The sequence below is a fragment of the Corella eumyota genome, chromosome 4, assembly GCF_963082875.1.
Source record: "Corella eumyota chromosome 4, kaCorEumy4.1, whole genome shotgun sequence".
Lineage (NCBI taxonomy): Eukaryota > Metazoa > Chordata > Ascidiacea > Phlebobranchia > Corellidae > Corella > Corella eumyota.
In genome coordinates, this window is record NC_137493.1 from 4,308,455 (window position 1) to 4,327,375 (window position 18,921).

At 28.6% G+C, this 18,921-nt stretch overlaps 2 protein-coding genes across 3 annotated transcripts; one reads left to right on the top strand and one right to left on the bottom strand.

Annotated features, from left to right (window-relative positions):
- Nucleotides 1-3,555: 3,555 nt before the first annotated feature.
- On the bottom strand, nucleotides 3,556-8,807 carry LOC145751610 (methanethiol oxidase-like). Of its 2 annotated transcripts, none has more exons than XM_082567796.1 (12): nucleotides 8,561-8,807; nucleotides 8,136-8,271; nucleotides 7,823-7,895; nucleotides 7,517-7,702; nucleotides 7,233-7,353; nucleotides 6,896-7,078; nucleotides 6,724-6,779; nucleotides 6,527-6,652; nucleotides 5,641-5,719; nucleotides 4,910-5,073; nucleotides 4,534-4,694; nucleotides 3,556-4,079 (listed from the first exon to the last, which is right to left on the bottom strand). In XM_082567796.1, exons 1-12 carry the CDS (start codon nucleotides 8,562-8,564, stop codon nucleotides 3,917-3,919), a joined length of 1,452 nt encoding a protein of 483 aa, XP_082423922.1. In that variant the 5' UTR covers nucleotides 8,565-8,807; the 3' UTR covers nucleotides 3,556-3,916. The 2 variants fall into 2 exon arrangements, with proteins under 2 accessions (XP_082423922.1, XP_082423921.1); XM_082567795.1 differs by having other exon boundaries at nucleotides 8,136-8,274; nucleotides 8,561-8,806.
- Nucleotides 8,808-10,150: 1,343 nt separating this feature from the next.
- On the top strand, nucleotides 10,151-18,789 carry LOC145751572 (vacuolar protein sorting-associated protein 41 homolog). Its single transcript, XM_082567751.1, has 24 exons — nucleotides 10,151-10,265; nucleotides 10,382-10,486; nucleotides 10,676-10,759; nucleotides 11,150-11,290; nucleotides 11,750-11,935; nucleotides 12,189-12,359; nucleotides 12,552-12,615; nucleotides 12,881-12,982; nucleotides 13,304-13,456; nucleotides 13,722-13,888; nucleotides 13,996-14,106; nucleotides 14,413-14,538; nucleotides 14,671-14,798; nucleotides 14,930-15,038; nucleotides 15,228-15,305; nucleotides 15,429-15,479; nucleotides 15,706-15,821; nucleotides 16,001-16,077; nucleotides 16,489-16,629; nucleotides 16,907-17,028; nucleotides 17,298-17,412; nucleotides 17,568-17,618; nucleotides 17,903-17,988; nucleotides 18,194-18,789. Exons 1-24 carry the CDS (start codon nucleotides 10,230-10,232, stop codon nucleotides 18,233-18,235), a joined length of 2,562 nt encoding a protein of 853 aa, XP_082423877.1. The 5' UTR covers nucleotides 10,151-10,229; the 3' UTR covers nucleotides 18,236-18,789.
- The last annotated feature ends 132 nt before the right edge of the window (nucleotides 18,790-18,921 follow it).

Here is an 18,921-nt window from a genome sequence, read left to right on the forward strand (position 1 = left end):
AAATTACGAAAGCTTTACTCCTTTTATAAAAATAGAATACTAATTTAGAAAATTTCCAGATTAGAAAAAAGATTTGTCAAATATAGTTACAACCTTATCGAAAATTTTCTTGTACACCACACATTTTATGTACATAGAAAAAAACGGTAATCAAATTCAACTTAGTTAAAATTTAATGCTCGTATAAAGTTTGCTTTAGTTGGGATTGAGTAAATAAATATCTAAGCTAGTGATCAGACAATGAAAAAGCAATGTTGACTAGCAATAAAATTTCAAACCACATTGCATAAAGCATAGTATCACTTTACAATAGAAATTACTTTGATAATCAGTACTGCAGTAAGTAGGCCTACAGGCTAAAACGCTAGTAAAATTGGTTTATTTTTTCGACGAATTAAGGTGTCGTTAAAATAATAAAAAGAGGAAATATTCAGATTGTAATTTGATTTTGTTTTAGGGCAGTGTGGTTGTTGGCATGCCTTACATTTTTAACACGTATGTTTACTAAATTTAGCAATCTAGGAAGCCTAAGATGTTAGATTACAGATAAGATTATATAATCGTATAATAAGGAAACCGTTAATATTATGCTTAAGTTTTATCAGACAATTGTCATATAATTACGTTTAGAATTAGTTACATTTAAAAGCTGATTAAACAGTTTAAATGTCATTGATTTTGTAGTCTTACAAAAAGCTTTATATTATGTTTCGGCAATCAGTCATCATTGAAAAAACAGCTACAATTAAGCTGCCAGAAAACAATTACTTCTTGCACAGTGACTCATCACATCGGATAAAAATCAAGCCTCGCGACCCGAAAAAGGCTACTCATGTATGGAACGTTCAGCATGAACAGCCAGAAAGGTTTCACATGTACGTTTTCTGGCAAGTGATTGGTGGTAAGCACTTTTACCTAACTCGAAAACGGTTAAAACTTCGATTCTGGCACGGTAAGGTGCTTTGCTTGGAGGAATCTACAAACGTCAAAGAAAAATATATATTTCGAAGCAGCACGCTGCCTGGTGACGTCATTTGCGCGCTACAACATCTTAGTTCACGTAAATTCTTGTGTTTTAATTCAAATCCAGGCTTGTTTTCGCTTAAACTGCAATTTAATATTGACAGAGAAAAGGCTAGCAGTTGGGAAATTAAAATTTAACTAATACCGAAAGTTTTGGGTATGGATACTGTATTAAAGATTGAACACATATCATCTCTTTTATATAAGGACATTTCCAATATAAAACTAATGCAAACTGATTTTTAGTATTCAAATTTACTATATTTTTTGTTATATTAATTTGAGTATAGAACAATTAACTAAACATTAATATGTTGATAGTACATTTTATTTATTACACAAACAAATTTATCAATATGATTATAAAGCGTCCAGCTTTTGAAATTTTTATATTTTGATTTTTTACACGTTGATATTTTGCACATTTGTATTTACACATTTGATTTTTCAAAGTAAAGAAGTATCTTGTTCGTGCTGTGTTTTGAACTTAGTGTTATAGGTTTCTATGCCAAGACAACAACAAAAAAAACTGTAGCAAAATTAGTAGCAACCTGTTTAATTTATTATTCATATGTTTATATGTTTAAGTAGGAAAAAGGCCTTAAAATATATATTTAAATAAAACATTTAATAGTTATAAGTCCTTTAAAATTATTCACTTAGCACATTAAAATTTTAGTTTAATTTTAAAAGAAAAAAGTTTTTACTGCAGTTAACTTACTTCTTGTGACGTAATAAAAGTTGCTATGTTCTAACTTATAAAAAAAATTACAGCAAAAAAATGGAAATCAAGTAGAACGGCAGTATAAGCAGGTTACTTATTTAATATAAACAGGTTTAAATATGGTGAAAAAAACATTTTATCAGTGATTATTAAACATGAAAGCAGTTGGAAATGTTGTAGCCCAGTAGGATAGCAACAAAATTGATGAAAAATTAGCAATTGGACGAAAGGTTAAACAAAAAGGACAGGCTAGCGATAAAACAAAGAAACAGCAAGTTATGGAAAGCTGTATTTTAAAGGATTTAGGATGTTTGGATTTATATAAAAGAACAGCTAGTCTGTTAAAGGAAGTAATTACATAGAAAATCAACTTCAGGTACCGTATAAGGTCATTAAAAATATAGATTTAGTTTCGATTTAGACTATAAACAGTATTAATTGAATTGCCAGAATGGCAAGTGTTATGACCTTAAGGTGTGCCAGTAATCGACAAGAATGTTATATTGCTTAGTCTACAGTTGTGCTACGGATCTTATGTCGACCGAGCCCGGGTTTTAAACCACGGGCATTCATAAAAGCTTAGTATATAACTAAAACGCCTAGGCCATTAGAATTTACAACTAAAAATCTTGGTTTAAAAACTAAACCGCGGTATTTAAAGTAGGTCCGGGGTGTTCGTATATTACCCGCGGTATTTTTAAAAACCAGGTTTGTTTTTAAGAAGTATTTTAAAGAATGTTTTGGAAATAAAAGAATTGAAAGCAAAGAAAGAAAAAAATTGTTAAATAAAAAAAATATCAAGAAATAAAATAAAACTATGTAATCTGAAAATATGAAACTCTTGGAAAAAAATTGTAACTTTAAATTGACCAAGATTTTGATGTTGAAATTTTTGGAAGAAAAATCAAGAGAAAGAATTCTTCAAAAAAAGTAAAAAATGAAAAAAGTGAAACCATAAACCCTCTTGAAAAGGAATTGCAGAAAAAAACATCATTATTAAAGAATCTGTTAAAAAAAAGGATTTATTTAAAAAAACTATAAAAATTAATTTATTAAACAAAAAATGTTAAAAAAAAATTAGAAAAAATGTTGAGATAAAAAAAAAAAATTAACGTTTCGTACTGGACTCTCGGAAAAGAAAAAATGTAAAGTCTGAAAAAAATCTTATTTAAAAAAAGGTATTAAAAATGATTATGTTTAAAATCGTAAACACTTTTAGCGATAAAATATGATGAAAAAAGGTGTTTAAGAAAAGAATAAGTTGTTAAAAGGAAAGAAACATTTGTCGAATTTTTATGAAATGTATTGAAATGAAAAATAATCGGAAATATTAGTGGAATAAAAAAAATATTGATTGATAAAGGGAAAAATTACCAAAAATTGTGAAAAAATAAGAAATGGAAAAAAGTGTAAAAAAGGAATCCGAAAATTTTTTTTGAAATAAAAATAATTTGGTGAAAAAAAGATGATGGAAAAGAATAATGTCATAATAAAGTGCATGTTAAATGCACGTTCAGTTTAAAGTTTTTGATGGGTGTATCTAAACTTGTTATTAAATACAGCAGCTAAGAAATTATTTGTATAAAGTATTTTTTAATTTAAAATCGTATTTGAATATACCTAATATGCTAAAATAATTGTAATGTGATCCAATTTTACTTGTTTTCTCAGAAAAATTATTTCCAATAAATTTAAAAGGTTACATTATTTTTCCTTAATTTTTGTGCTTTTTGGAATTAAAAAAAATAAAGTTTGTTTATATATATACTTAAATTTCGCTATTCTTTCAAACAATACAGCATTTTTGCTAACATGTTAACTTTAATTGTTCAAAAGCAAAAGACAAAACTAAGCTACTATTATGCAATAAGTTGAAAGATTAGAATTGTTAACGCAATTTTAGGAATCATGTATCATCAATTGCATAAACATAGTATTGCGAAAAGCACAAAATTAATAGGCTCATATTAACAACATGAAATTAGTTACTGGTTAATACAATTAACAACATATATATATACAAGTTACATATTTTTGTTAAGAAATTATTAAATTTTACCATAATAATTTTGGGTACCGCTTGTATTTACAATATTTAAACATGTCCAATAAAACTTTGTTATTTGAATTGTTTAGTTTCAACTTTGTAATAAAAGATCATATTTTGAATTAAATCCAAATGTCCGAAGTACAGTCGCCGCCTGGGTATCGAATCTCGTGGGCAAGTACTGGCCCCTTTGGTTCATTTCCGAAATCGACAAACACCTTTTCGTTTAACTTCATACCCCCATTCACCGTGTCGATATCTATTCGAACCAAAAACGACCCCTTTCTGTAAAATTACAAATTTTGACAAAAATATTTAAAAAATAGTTACCCCAAAAAAAAACGATTTAATTATTCAATTGGATTTTAAGACACGTGTCTTGAAAATAGGTGGGTACAAATGGCAATATGAATAGCTGCAGTTCTCACAAAATGTGATTCATACGAGAAATCTTTGCATATTTACAAAGAAACCAAATTAAAAAATTTCCAAAAAAGCTTAGTTAAACCGTACTGAGTTTAAAAATGTAAATAAAAATATGTTTGCTTTTATAGTAAAACTGATTTGAGGTTTTGAACTTCAACACCAAATTCTTTATAAAAAAGAATATTTGAAAAAGGGCGTCCTAGGTTGATTGTTCAAGGCTATTCCATTAACATGAATCTAAGGTTTTTATTGTTAAACGTCGAGTCACGTACACCTTAAATACACACTTGATCTTAACTTGAAACTTGCTTACTTCATCATATCCGGGTAAAATTGTTTATCCCAACCGCTGTACAGAGAAGTTGTTACGTACAATCTCTTGCCATCCAAACTTAACTGAAGCATTTGTGCGGCACCTTCTACACGCTTGCCTCCCAAAAACACCGGGTCTGGCTGTTTAGTTTCACCAATAACCTAAACAAAAACGTTTAGTTTTAACAAACCTATGCAAAATCAAAAATGGTCTAAAAAACTATAAAAGTAGACATCCTAAAGCAGCAAAATTTCTGGTTACAGCCAAATATAATTTTGCATTTGCAGCTTTGAACGGCCATGTTAAGGCTACTTGAAAACAGGTAATGCATTGTGCTTCTTTAATATACCATGCATTTAACTAGAAATATGTATACCTTCACGTTACGATCATTGCAAATGCTGCCTCCCAAAAAGACCTGACCGACAAGCTTTGGATTTCTGGTATCCGTAATATCATACTGACGAACATCACCATGAAGCCAGTTCGAGAAATACATGTACTTGTCGTCCATCGATAGAAGAATATCAGTTATTAGGCCTTAGATAAACACAATGTTACAGATTTAAAGAAATAGTTGGAATATATTAGGTATACCATGAATTCTTAAAGTAAATACCCTATTTAAATTGGGTAAATAAACGTTACACTGAGACAACAGGGGCATGACAAAGTACATGTTTACTTTATCTCCTAATTAAATTAACTTCAGCATGTTGAAGTGTGTGACCAATGACTTAAATATAGATTAATTAAGGCTACATCAGCAAAGATAAGGATAAGTTATTTTATTACCGATATTTTGTAATCTGTTACTATTTTCCCAGCAATACATTTAACGTTTTATTTTAAATGGGATTTAATAGCCTGGGCCTAGACTAAAGCAATTATCCTTATTCTCCACAAAAACTGTATTAATTGACGATATAATTGGCCCTTAATTATAAACAAGAAAAATGGGTTTTTGGACAAGGCGAAATTAATTCTAATTAAAGTCACAAAGTTCTAAACGTGTGCTTAGGTTTAATTAATGTATAAAGGTATTTATACAAGTAAAATTATATAAAAGAATTTATCTTCGTAAAGTTGCTCGGAAACTGATATTACCTGGCATGACTGGAAGAGTCCAATTTTCGACTTTTTTTGGCTCAACAGAAATTACCTTTTCAGCGTCCCATTTTCCAGTCTAAAATTACAAACATTTTAAACTTTTTTACTGTCTCACAAAACATGAACAACGAAAAAAACGTCGTTTTGCGAAATGTAAATACAATCAATCAGTTAGGAAATTGTTGTTAACAACTACATTGTTTCAATCGGTATTTAGGCCATTTAAAGTATTCAAGAAATGTCTTTATTTTTAACATCGATGCTAATTTTATAATCTGTAAATACTACATGTTGTACGGAAAAAAACACTTCAGTTGTGTTTTATGATTTCCGTATTGCCTTAATATATTGATTCCAAATTGTATTATTGACAGTTTCCTAAGCGTATTAGATTGCAAAGTTGTGTTTTTAGTTCAAATAACTGAAGAGCCTTTTCGCAAGACGTCCCATTAAAAATGATCGTAAAGGTATTCATTAACACGAAATTATTAAAATACTCCTTGTGTTATCTGAAATGCGAATTGCTGTCGAATACAAGTCAAACACTTGAATGTCTTAAAACACGTTACTTTTTGAATTTAAGAAATAGTGGTATGGTCGTTAAATGAAACTAAATTTTTGCCATATATTTACGATATTAAATCAATGCTATTGTTTAATAAAAAATTATATAATACATAATGTCATACGACACCACACAGAAAAAATCCAAAGCTAGTAAAAGTTCGGCAATAATACAAAATGGTCTATAACTTGTAAAGGTATAACTTTAGAGAAAAGTGGACAAATATTTACAAAATGATATAAAAGTCAATAAACCCAGTTTCCTTTATGCAACGTTGACAAACCAAACAGAGTAAGTAAGATTAAATACAAAACTTACCGCAGTTTTAAAAAATCTAAAGACTGTGCTGCTTAAAGCACAACCTACAAAGCCTTCTGTAGCACTTGGTTCGTGAAGAAATCGTATTTCCAATGGTATCATTCCATCTTTGCCCAGATCAAGATCCTGTAAAATATCGCATTTAACAAAGGCCTAATTATGGTTATTGCATGGTGGGCCATAAGATGCTTGCCTACCTGAATGATTGTGTGCTTGTTCCAGTCCCAGACATGCAATGTATGGCCATAGTGTCCTAAAAAAATCAACAATATCAATATCTCTGTATTGATAAATTAATTCTTTTACCATAGCCATACCAATGCATACTTAAAAATGCGCTAATCAAGGAATATTTTAATAATAACAAACCTTTTTCTACATCTGCTGGGTCGAAGCCACCAAACAATTTCTTAGGTGTGCCCCACTCTGTGCTTATCATCACATTATGTCTGGGCTGGTACCAAAAGTCGTAACCGAACTCTGAGTTGTGTCCTTCTGTCTCCCAATTTCCCAATAGCTCGAACGTCTCCGAATCCAAAAGAAGAAACCCACCTACATAAATATAAAATTATACTCACATTACATTATTATTAATTATATCATATCGTTGCCCAACTTCTGCGCGAAAACAGAATAATATATAAAAGAATGAAGTAAACATAAGCAGATAACTTATTATACAAAACGCTTATAGCAAAAATAAGACCTTTTCCATTTCCATAAGGATCGCCAATGGTGCTTATCATTATCTGGTTGCCAGGAATGCAATGAACAGTATGTGGGTAGGCTAGGCCAGTTTTTTGGTGAACTTCAACCGGTTCAACTATCTAAGTAATAATAAGGTCACAGGCATTAACGCCTTTTATGTATATGCTAAAATTTAAAGCCAAAATTATTCCTATTTAATATGATTTCTTTAAGCATAGTTTAGCTCATGTTTTTTAACACAGTTTAGCGAAACAGTGTTTAAAATGAATTTCAAAAATCTACCTTCTCAATTTTTGGTTTCTTGGGATTGGTGTTTACATCGACGGCATAAAGTCGACTTGAAACCAGACCAGGCATGATAAAAAGTCGACGCTTTTTAGTTGGGTCGTGAAAGCAACTGCTGCACGAATTCCAGCCTGTGTGATGTATTTCATCGTTCATGTTTGGAAGCTCCATTCGATCTATAATCTTAAAAACAGTGCGTTAATAGTAAACAGCCTTCAAATTTTAAAGCACGCCAATTTTAAAAATGCATTTAAATTATATGAATTTGATAAATGGTAAAATACATAAAATTTCAAAACATACTCTGCAAAATGTTGGCGATTCTTCGTCCATGTCAATCGTCGCTAAGTAATCACCAGAATTTATCTCCGTATTTCTATCAATGCAAAATAGATTTCATTTAAATAAATGTACTCAATGCTTGTTTGTATTAAGGAGCCAAGAATAAGGTCTATAAATGGGTTGTTTTTCTAGTTGAATAACAATTTTTATAGCCTAATACATACCCTTATCAAAATATAATTTCATAAAGGTATAATGGATCGCATGTTTATCTTGTAAGACTGAAAGAAACATGACGTAAATGTATTACCACACAATTTGAAGGATTATTTACCTGTATATACATGGAATATACAATATCTTTTCCTTTGGGGCCTTCATTGCGTCCAGCGGAGAAGCGTACCCGGGACCTGTAGCACTGCAACATGATGGTTGCAAATGTTTTGCGATGGTATCAACTCGAGAAGCGGCTGCTGTAAAAATAAAGTGCATTTATAATTGCGAAAAACATCGAAAAGAATGCTTGGTTTACAAAATTGTAGACCACTACTTTTACTTCGGGTTTATAGAGTTTAACATCTAAAATAAATTTCCATTCAAGGGCCTTAACTGCAATTGGCGATCAAAAGTGGTTTATAAGAAGGTACTTGAACAAAAGAATAACAATATGCCCTATATAACAGTTTGCTTAAACAACGGTTGTTGCTATAGCAGTGTCACGTTTGAGTAAAAAGTGCTTCGTCATTCCAAAAAACTTACCCATATTTATTGGTCTTGTTCACCACACAACTAAAAACTATATTAAACAACGTGTTCTAAAAACAATAACAATTAATTTTTGTGTAACAGCAGAAAACCAAACTAGTTTATGAAACCGTGTATTGTTGTTGAACTAAACAAACGTACACTAAATAGTGCTTACGGCAATGTCGTAAGGTGTAAAAGTAGAATAATTCTTTAAGAAATTCTGCTTACTCCAGAAATAAAAGTATGCCAATATAAACTCCCTTTGCAACATGGCCTGTGTAAGTATTTACATTGGAATTAAAAGAGAACACGTTGTTTTCAAGACATTTACATGCAAATAAGATAATTTTGTAATACCGTATTCGCTATATCTAAGTGACTGATTTCCACTAACGATGTAGGTTTATATAGTCCTGTAATATTTTACCAAAATATGCTAAACCCTAATTTTAAAATCGCTTTACTTTACCTTTTATGCTAAGTTAAAAAGTTAGGATGCAATAAGTAGGCGTTTTAAATTACATTAAGATTTTTATTTACATACCACTACGTTGTAGCACACACTTAATTTCTGCGTAACCTAACCTGTAATTATTTAGGTCAATGTGGCTAAAACGTATAAAACTATTCACAGTTGAAGTATTTGCCTTATTTCCAATTAATAAAAACAAATTAAGTAAAATAAACAAATCAGAATTTTCAAATAAACTCATGCACAAACTTTTTCCTTTTATTTCTGTAAGTTTAAACTGCCTAATTGCTACTTCTGTGTATGTATAACAACATGCCTTAAATATACAAGTCTACGCATGGACTTTAAGTAGTGCTAGCTAGCAGAACTGGCTGTGTTTTAAAACAGCAAATTCGCATAACCGCGTTGTTTACTCTCTTTTATCTTTCTCCAGTCGTTTTATACGCAACAACGACTTACAAATGAAATTCCCTTAACGAATCTTAGTGCTATTTATTGCTTTACTTTTTAAAACAAGTGTAAAGTTTTACCACGTAGTTGCGGTACTTTGCCAATTTAAAATTGCTTAAAGTTTTGGCAACTACAACTGCACGTAGTACCTAAATTAACTATAAACATTGTAAATATCAGCCTTTTAGTTGAAGGCTTTAACATTTCGGTTCTTAGCCTTAAGACTATTACTTATAACAAACAAACGTTAGCCAATACACAAGAACATTAGTTTAAAAAAATTGGGATTTATGGTAAATAGCATTATATTTTTACTATCGTTAAAATGTTGTTTTTTCGGTAAAACGTCTATTCAATTAACTTATTTGCGGTTATTCGACAGTAATCCATACCCAGGTAACATCCATTAAAGGCATGACGAAGCAAAAATAAACTACTGTATGTTTTTAGGAGAAATATTTAAACAACCTAAGAAGATTTTTACTTTGTTTTAAGTAATGCCAAATTGCATTTTAAAACAAGATATAAAATTTAACTTTATAATTTAAATAAATACTAGTATACAACAGTATTGTTAAAAATCAAGTGTTGTGTCTTATTTTGGTGGCATTTATTTGACACAGATTTGTAGCAATTATCTTACTCAAATGGGTTACATTTTTTGTTCACTTGTTGTGAAACTTTATTATTTGTTTACATTTTGGAAAAATGATTTTCTAGTACTTGGTCTAGACTCTAGAATATTATATTAGGAAAAATATGAGTGACTCAGATTCCGAATACGCAAGTTCTACAGTAAGTTAAAATTTTTGTTTTACTATTAGACTAACAGTTATGCCAAGTGCAAGTGCCGATATTCGGTCTGCAAATGTTTTAACAAGCTAAATATGATAAAAAATGTTGTTTTTCAGGAATCGGAAATTGAAGAACCGAAACTAAAGTATGACAGAATTCGAAATGATTTAACTGAAATTTTAAAACAAGATGCAGCTTCTTGTATTGCTATACACTGTAAAGTGAGAAGACATTTTAGTCGTTCCAAAGAATAAATACAACTTTTAATTTAAATGCTGATAATCTCTTAGTTAGACCAAAAAGGGCATAAAATTGGTATTTTCATATTATTATGGGTTAAACTTTTTTGCCTAAAACTTTTTTTAAAATAGACAAAATATATATATACTCATTTAAAAATATTTTTTTAGTTTGTTGCATTGGGAACACATTGGGGAACGATCCATATCTTAGATCACCAAGGCAATAATATAACGAGCAAACAGTTTACCTCAGTAAGATGTTTTCTTTTTAATTCAACTTCAAATGAAATCATTTTTTATTTTTGACTTTTTAAACCTGGTTTTTATATAAAAAAGAGAGGTTTAAACTTAAATAAACTTAAATTATGCTAGCCATTGGTGTGCATTTATTGTATTTTAAAATGTTTTTTTTTATTAATTCTACAACCTACTTACATTTAGATAAAATTTAATTAGTGTTTTAGTTTAATCTTAATGTTAAACTACTAAAAACCGGAATTTGGTATTTAAGTCTAAATTATTTATGTAATAGCAATCAAAATTTGGTTTAGATTTATTGTTTTTTAATGACAAGTGTTAGACTTTTTACTGTCACAACAAAATTTAGATCAAATGACCTAAATATATGTTTGACTTTTTTAGCATAAAACTACAGTGACTGGTATATCACTAGATGAAGATGGGGATTATATTGCAAGTTGTTCAGATGATGGAATTGTTTCAGTTTGTGGCTTGTACTCAGATGACCATAATCAACTTATTACATTGGACAAACCTGTAAAGGTGTGTTATAAATATCAATTTTTTGTAGAAATTATAGATAAAATATAATTTTTTTAGTTTTTTTATTTTTATTTATGGCTGATGACGACTTTATGATCTAAACATAGAGTAACATTAGTTACCTGTGCCCAGTCTTGAGTTACCTTTGGCTGTTTAGGATATTATAGATCATAATTGGGTAATAATTAAGCTGCTGACTAAGTGTTGGCTCAGTAGAAGTTCATATTGTTTATAGTCAGGTGCGTTACAGCATAAAAACAATGGAAATCGTACCCAAGACTCCATGTGTGGTGAAGCAAAGTGTTCTGACCACTAAACCATGCTTTCAGTTTAAAATTTTGATTATATAAACATTGTGTTTTTCCTTTGTTTTTATATTTAAAATGCAAAGGGGATGTTATATGCTTTTAAAATATAATAAAGTCATTTGTGCCAAAATTTTTATTTTTTTTGTTTTAGGCTGTTGCAATATCACCCAATTACACTAACAGTTCTTCGAAAGAAGTTGTTTACGGGACCGACCAACTTATCTTGAGTGAAAAATCTTGGTTGAGACGAACTGTGAGAAGCGAACTCCACTCAGGGGAAGGACTTATTCGAGTTATAAAGTGGAGATCTACACTCATTGCTTGGGCAAATGACAGGGTAACTTTTATTTAAAGATTTATTTTTAAATATAAACAATGTTAATATTATTGAGTTTTTTGTATGTGTTGGGTTTAACTTGTAGTATATAAATTTTTTATTATTAAATTTAAAAATATTTTTATGTTTACTTTTTAGTACATACTAACTAACTATTTAAAAAAAAAAACATTGCAATTATTATTTTTTTTAGCCATACTATTTTATATATTTATAGTTAGTTTTATTTTAAAATTTATAAATTTTTTACTAGGGGGTAAAAATCTATGACACAGTTCAAGAACGTAGAATAACCCACATTCCTAAATCTGGGGTTGGGGGATCTACCCAGCAAGTAGGGGGGCCTCGACCGGAACTATACCCAGCCCATATTTCATGGAAAGATGATAACACAATTCTAATTGGATGGGGAAATGAAATTAAGGTGTTTTTAAATTTTTTTTGTATAATCAATTGTGAGTATCTAGGGGTCGCAATCTTTGTAATATACGGGTAAATTTTTATAGGCAATTGTTTATTGCAATTGTACTACAAATACTCAGTTTGTAAGTTAAGCATTTTACGAGTTTTTGACTATGGTAGGCATAAAGTTAAAAATTTAAACATAAATTTTTAGATTTGTGCAGTTCGAGTTAGACCAACAAGAGAATCTAGGGAAGGTTCAAAATTTTGTGTTATATGTAAGTTTTGATATTTTCATAAATTATTTACCTAATTTTTGTAATGTTTAGAACATAGTGAGCTTTTATATTTAAAAAAAAGAAATTGTAAATATAAATTAACTTGAAATCTGATATTAAATTTATTTTTAGTTTCGTGCATAAATTTTATACAATATTAACTGGAATTGCATATAAGGCAAATTTAACAGTTAAAACAAAAATTGTTTTAAAAAAAAAATATATAAAATATAGTTTTTTTACACGTTTTATTTGATATTTTCAGTGCACATTTTTAAAACTGATTTTTCCTGCTGTGGCATTGCACCGCTTGGAAATCAAATTGTCGCTTTGGCTTATGTGGATCAAACCAATGCAAACGATCTAAGTAAGTTTAAGTTAAGGTAATCGTTAAAATAAGGCTAAATGAAACATAATTGTTTCAAACAAAAGAAATTAATTCATCTCATAATAGAAATGAAAGTGTTAAGTTACTTTAAGTTTCATGTAACAGATGTTATTTTACTTTCATTTCACACATTCATGTTTTACACATTTTATAAATTTAAAAATGTTTAAAAATAATTTTTTAAATACAAATTTCGATTAAACAAATTTCAACCAAAATTTAAATAAGCTAGTTTCCTTAAAATGAAAATTAAAAAATCTGTCAAAGGTTTTTTTTAAGTATTTTTTGTTTATATTTTAGCTGACTCTGATAGCAATGAAGAAATATCAAATCGACCTCAATTAAGAATATTAGAACCTGGTCAAGAAAACAAGGAATCTTATGTTGAGGTATCCAGGGATGCATTGACTGTAACGGGGTTTAATTTGTTAAGATGTAATGACTATAGCCTAGGTAAAACAACAATTTTTTGTGTCATAAAAATTTTTTTTTAATTTTTTTTAATTGTAAATTATTTTTAGATTTTTACACATTTTTTTTATTGTTTTTTTAGTTATAAATTAAGTTTTGTTGGTTTTTTAATATAATTAATATTGTTAAAATGGCATAACATTTAATTACTATTCGTATAATTTACGGTAAATTTAACACTCTTTTCTAAACTACTTTGTCAAATTTTTGAAAAAAAAATTTTTACTTTTTTTAATTTTTTTGTTAGAACATGATGGTGAAGAAATATTTATAGTGTCTCCGAAAGACATAATTGTTGCTCAAACCAGAGATGAGGACGATAAAATAACTTGGTTGTTGCAAATCGAAAGATATCATGAAGCTCTGGAGTTTGTAAGACTATATGGAAAAACACTTCAAAAACACACGTTTTTGGTAAATTACTAAACTTTTCAAACATACATTTAATTTTTTTTTTGGGTGGTAAAACATTTATTGGGTAGTGATCGTTTTCTGAATTAATAAATTTATTTATTTTTTAGGATGTTGGTCTGGTATGTATTACGAATTTAATTTTAAATAAACATTTTGAGGAGGCTGCGTTTTTATGCCGAGATGTCCTTGGAAACCAAATTCAACTTTGGGAAGAGATTGTAAGTTCTATTTAAAATCTAGATTCAACATTTTTGCCTGTAAATACCATTTAAGCTATTAGACTGTGGTTTGAACACTTAGATTGACTACTTAAGGTCTTGTGTTTAATTCCCCATGTTTTTATGCAGTAGCACTCTTGAGCAAGGCACTGTTAACATTTCTTAGTTTTAAGCTAAAAATGAATTAGCAATTTTATTTCTTAATTGTCCAATTTGTTAAAGTTATTTTGAAACTGGGTTATGAAAAACGTGCTACTCTATGTTTGGGCTATTGTTCATATTTTGTTAAAATAAGTTTTTTTTTAGGTTGAGAAGTTCTCAAAAGCAGACCAGTTGCATGTAATCGCTCCAATGTTACCGATTGGTGATTTTCGACTGTCACCATCCAGTTATGAGATGGTGCTGGACCATTTTCTTAAAACTGACCATGAGGTTGGTATTAAATTGCAATCATTTTTATTTGTAAAAATTTTTCAAAAAACGCAAAAGCTAAAATAATTAATGAACTTACTTTTTTTTTTTTTTTATTGTATTGGGTTTTATTAACTTTTATAAATTTGACAGGGCTTTGAGAATTTATTAAAACAATGGCCCAGCAACGTTTACAACTTAAGTAAATTGATTAATCGGGTGCTGACTTATTTGGACAGAGATTCACAAAATCCTGTGTTGCTTGCTGCATTAGCAAAGTTGTAAGTTAAAAAATGCATTTTTTAGAATTGCTTTATTATTAGATTACTAGTATAGGTAATATAATAAATTTTGATTTTTTTATCATAAATATTTTTAAGCTTTTTTGTTAATGAACTTTTTGAAAATTTAGATATGCAGCAGACCAGAGATACGATCGAGCGTTGTCAATTTATTTAAGATTACAACATCCAGATACGTTTGATCTTATTAGAAAACATAATCTATACGCAGCACTGCCGGTACTACTCATTTTTCTTACAAGAAATCACCTATTTATTTTAATACACAAATTATTAAATTACTTTTGTTTAAAAAATTGTTTAAAAAAAAAAAATTTTAATAAACTTATAGTTTATAATTGCATTTATATTCTATTAACTTACTTTTAGTTATATATATTTTTGTTTCAAAATTGAACTTTTTTGAAGGAAAATATTCTTCCTTTAATGATGTTTAGTCAAGATGAAGCTGTTGGTCTGTTACTTGATCACATGGAATATGTACCGGTAAAAATTGCTATATTTAAAAAACATTTTTTATGTTTCTATACAAATGTTACTGCATAAGGTCCTGGTGTATATATTATATCAGTTTAACAATAGTTTTAATAATTTTTTATCTATTCACAGATTGAAAATGTAGTTTCTGAACTGAAAAACAAAAAGAACTATCTTCACAGAGTAAGTTAGTTTGTATTTGTAATTTTGTAACGGAATTTGTGTATTTTTAACAATTTCCTGCTATTTTTATATTATTAAATTAACAAATTAATCTTTAAATAAGTACTGTACTTTACATTCTTATTATTTTGGAAGAATTTATACAAACAACTTATATTTTTAACTAAACAAAAAAGTAAAATACAGCAATCAATCTTGTGCAAATTATAAGTTTGATTTTTTACAGTACCTTCATGCTTTATTTTTACGAGACGCACATCTTGGTAGTGAGTATCATGATTTACAAGTTCGCCTTTATGCCGACTTTGACAGATCACGGTTACTACCCTTCCTCAAATCAAGGTTCTTACAAATTTTGTTTCCTGCTTAATAATAACATACACAAAAAACAGTTTTATTGTGTTTTTATGCTTAATTTTATTAATTGCACTGTTTATTTTGATAAATTAGTTACTTATATTTGTATTTATATAATTTTTTTTTTTAAACACCTGTAACTAATTTTAATTTCTTAATTTTAGTAACTATATTGAGTTAACTGAAGCATTAGCAATATGTGAAGAAAAAAAGTATATCGATGAACAAGTGTTTCTGTTAAGTAAGAAAATTTGTGTAATAGACTTACATTTAAAATATCATATATTTAATAATATCAAATTTAACATAAATGCTCTTGGCAATACTCTGCTTTTTTTAAGTTAAGTTAAAAGGGTTAATAAAAGCAGTATAATTATCAGGCAATTATAATTTCTAATATCCCAAACTGCCACAGGCAACTCGAGACTGGGTCGGAGTAACTGATGTTACTCTATGTTTAAGTTGCACATTCGACTTTCTCACATCGAGGATAAAGATATATAAAAAAAAAGGTAAAATGATTTTAATGATAAAGTATAAATCTAATATTTCTACGATGTTGTTGTTATAATCGCTATGCTAAGTTTCTTCTTTTTAAAGAAATTAAAAATTTTTTTTTTGATATTGAAGAATTTTTTTTCATATTTTTAAGGTCGAATGGGCAATGCATCACTGGCATTATCTTTGTTAACTGAACATGAAACAAGTGTTGCACGAGCTATCGAATTTTGTAAAGACCGAAACGATGCAGATTTATGGGACGAGTTGATCAACAAATCCATCCACAAACCTGGTACTTATTTACTTTAAAATTTATTTTTAAATTGTTTAGAAATTTAACGTTTAAAATTTTGTTTAGTTATTAAAATACAGTTTTGTTAAATCATTTGCATTTTTTGTTAAACTACCTACTATTCTTCTTATTTTTTTGTATAATGTTAATATTATTTTTTTAAATAAAATTAAAATATATTTTTTAGTAAATAAAATTTTTTTTAGTTACTGTGAAGTAAAAAAAATTTAAATTTTTTAACTTTAATTTTTTTTTTAATTTTAAATATTTTTTTTAGAATTTATTAGAGGTTTGTTAGAAACTATTGGAACCCACGTTGATCCAATTATTATAATTCGAAGAATTCCAACTGATATGCAAATCCCTGGTCTGCGAGATGCTTTAGTAAAAATATTGCAGGTACATTCTAGTACTAGTTTTCAAGTTTTTTTTTCCTAAAAACTTTGCACTATGCATTTTTTAAATTTTTTTGAAGATTTTTTTTTGTTTAACAATATTGAATTAAAAAAAAAATTAGAAATTAAAAAAAATCAAATTTTTAAGGTTTAAATCTTTTGCTTTAGTCAAATAGATAAACATTTTATAAAATTGTCCTAGTCAAAATTTTCATAAATTTTCTTTTAATTTTTTTTTTGATGCAGCCCTAAAATTATTTTTTTTAAAATCAGGATTACTCCATGCAAACTGCACTCTGGTTCGAATGCAAACGCATTTTGACCTCTGACCTTTTGACCCTCGTACGAAAACAGATGACTATTCAGAAAAGGTCAACCAGAATTGACGGTAAATGAACCATATTTCAATAATATAAAAAGTATTAAAATATTTTTTTTAAATAATTTTTATGAATTAGTTCAGTTTAGTGATTTTATGCTATTATAATACATGTTGTTATTATACTTTAAATAACTACAAAAAAACATCATCTTATTTTTTAGAATATACAACCTGTGATGCATGTGGAAGACCTCTAATGCTTAATATTAATGGTAAACAATATTTTCAATTTAAAAATTTACTTTTAATTTTTGTACATATTATAATAAAGATGCCAAAGTTTAGGATTTTGCAATTAGTTTCTACTGCCTTCATGTCTAAAAGGTTCTTAAGTAAGGTAATACAGTACTTACTCTATGGATAAAGGTGTGCTGTTGTGACGTGTTTAAAGCTATTAAGAAACGCTTGGCTCAAGGGAAAATAGTTTGGCATCGGTGTGGCTTAAACTCTCTACACTCTAAACTTTTAGACTTATATGCTAATATAAATTATTTAGCTACACAAAGAATTCAGTATCCAGTTATTGTAACTTTCCTGTGTCAACACTCATTCCATGATGACTGTTTACCGTCTCAAAATAGAGTAAGTATTACCATACATTACCTCATAGTTTGCATTTTACTTATCACTGTAAGCTTTAAGAATATTAGCATAACTTTCAGCATTTTTTTATTGCTTTTTAAAATTTAGCAATTATTCGGTTTTGTGCAAAACAGTAGAGTTAGTCGGAAAGCGATTTTTTTTAAATTTTCTCATCATTTCTTTTAAGATTTTTTTTTTATTTTAGGAAACTTGCAGTGTTTGTAGAGGCAGTATAAGGCATTGCTGATCTACCAGCATCTGATTGGCTATTATTTATTAATCACGTGACCAGAATATTTTGTACGTGGCTTATTGGTCACGTGACCATTGTTGGCTTCGTTGGCGTCGATCAATTGGAATTATGTAATCAAGACATCCTATTGGTTAATTTCACATCACGTGGTTGGTATAAGCGTACTTAATCGGTTTATATCAATCCACACAAACAGCGATAACGTTTGGGTTAAATTTAAAATTCGTGTGGTTTATTGGATTAAGTAGATTCACATGACTTGATACTGAATTTTGATTGGATAAAGCCGTTTTGTCAATATTGCGGTATAGGCTTAAGATACCTTATATGAGGTGTTTACAGAAGCGAATTATCACCGCAAAAAATCGTTCAATAAAAAATATGTTTGTTTAAAAATATTAAAATGTCGGTTTATTAAATTTAATCTTTTAATTTATGTTTTTATTTTTTCTTAGTAAGCAGCAGGCGCCTTTCTCTAATGAATGTTTTTTGAAAAGATTGGCACTTATTGCTTTTAGTTAAAGAGGTGTGTCACGTGACTCGCGAGCGTAGGGATTTTCCCTATTTACAATATTTACCTTCAAATTACGATATCTCAAAAACTACTTGACCAATTTTTAAAATAATCGTATCCTCGTGCAAGTTGGAAAAATTTCAACATAATTAAAAAAGAAATATTA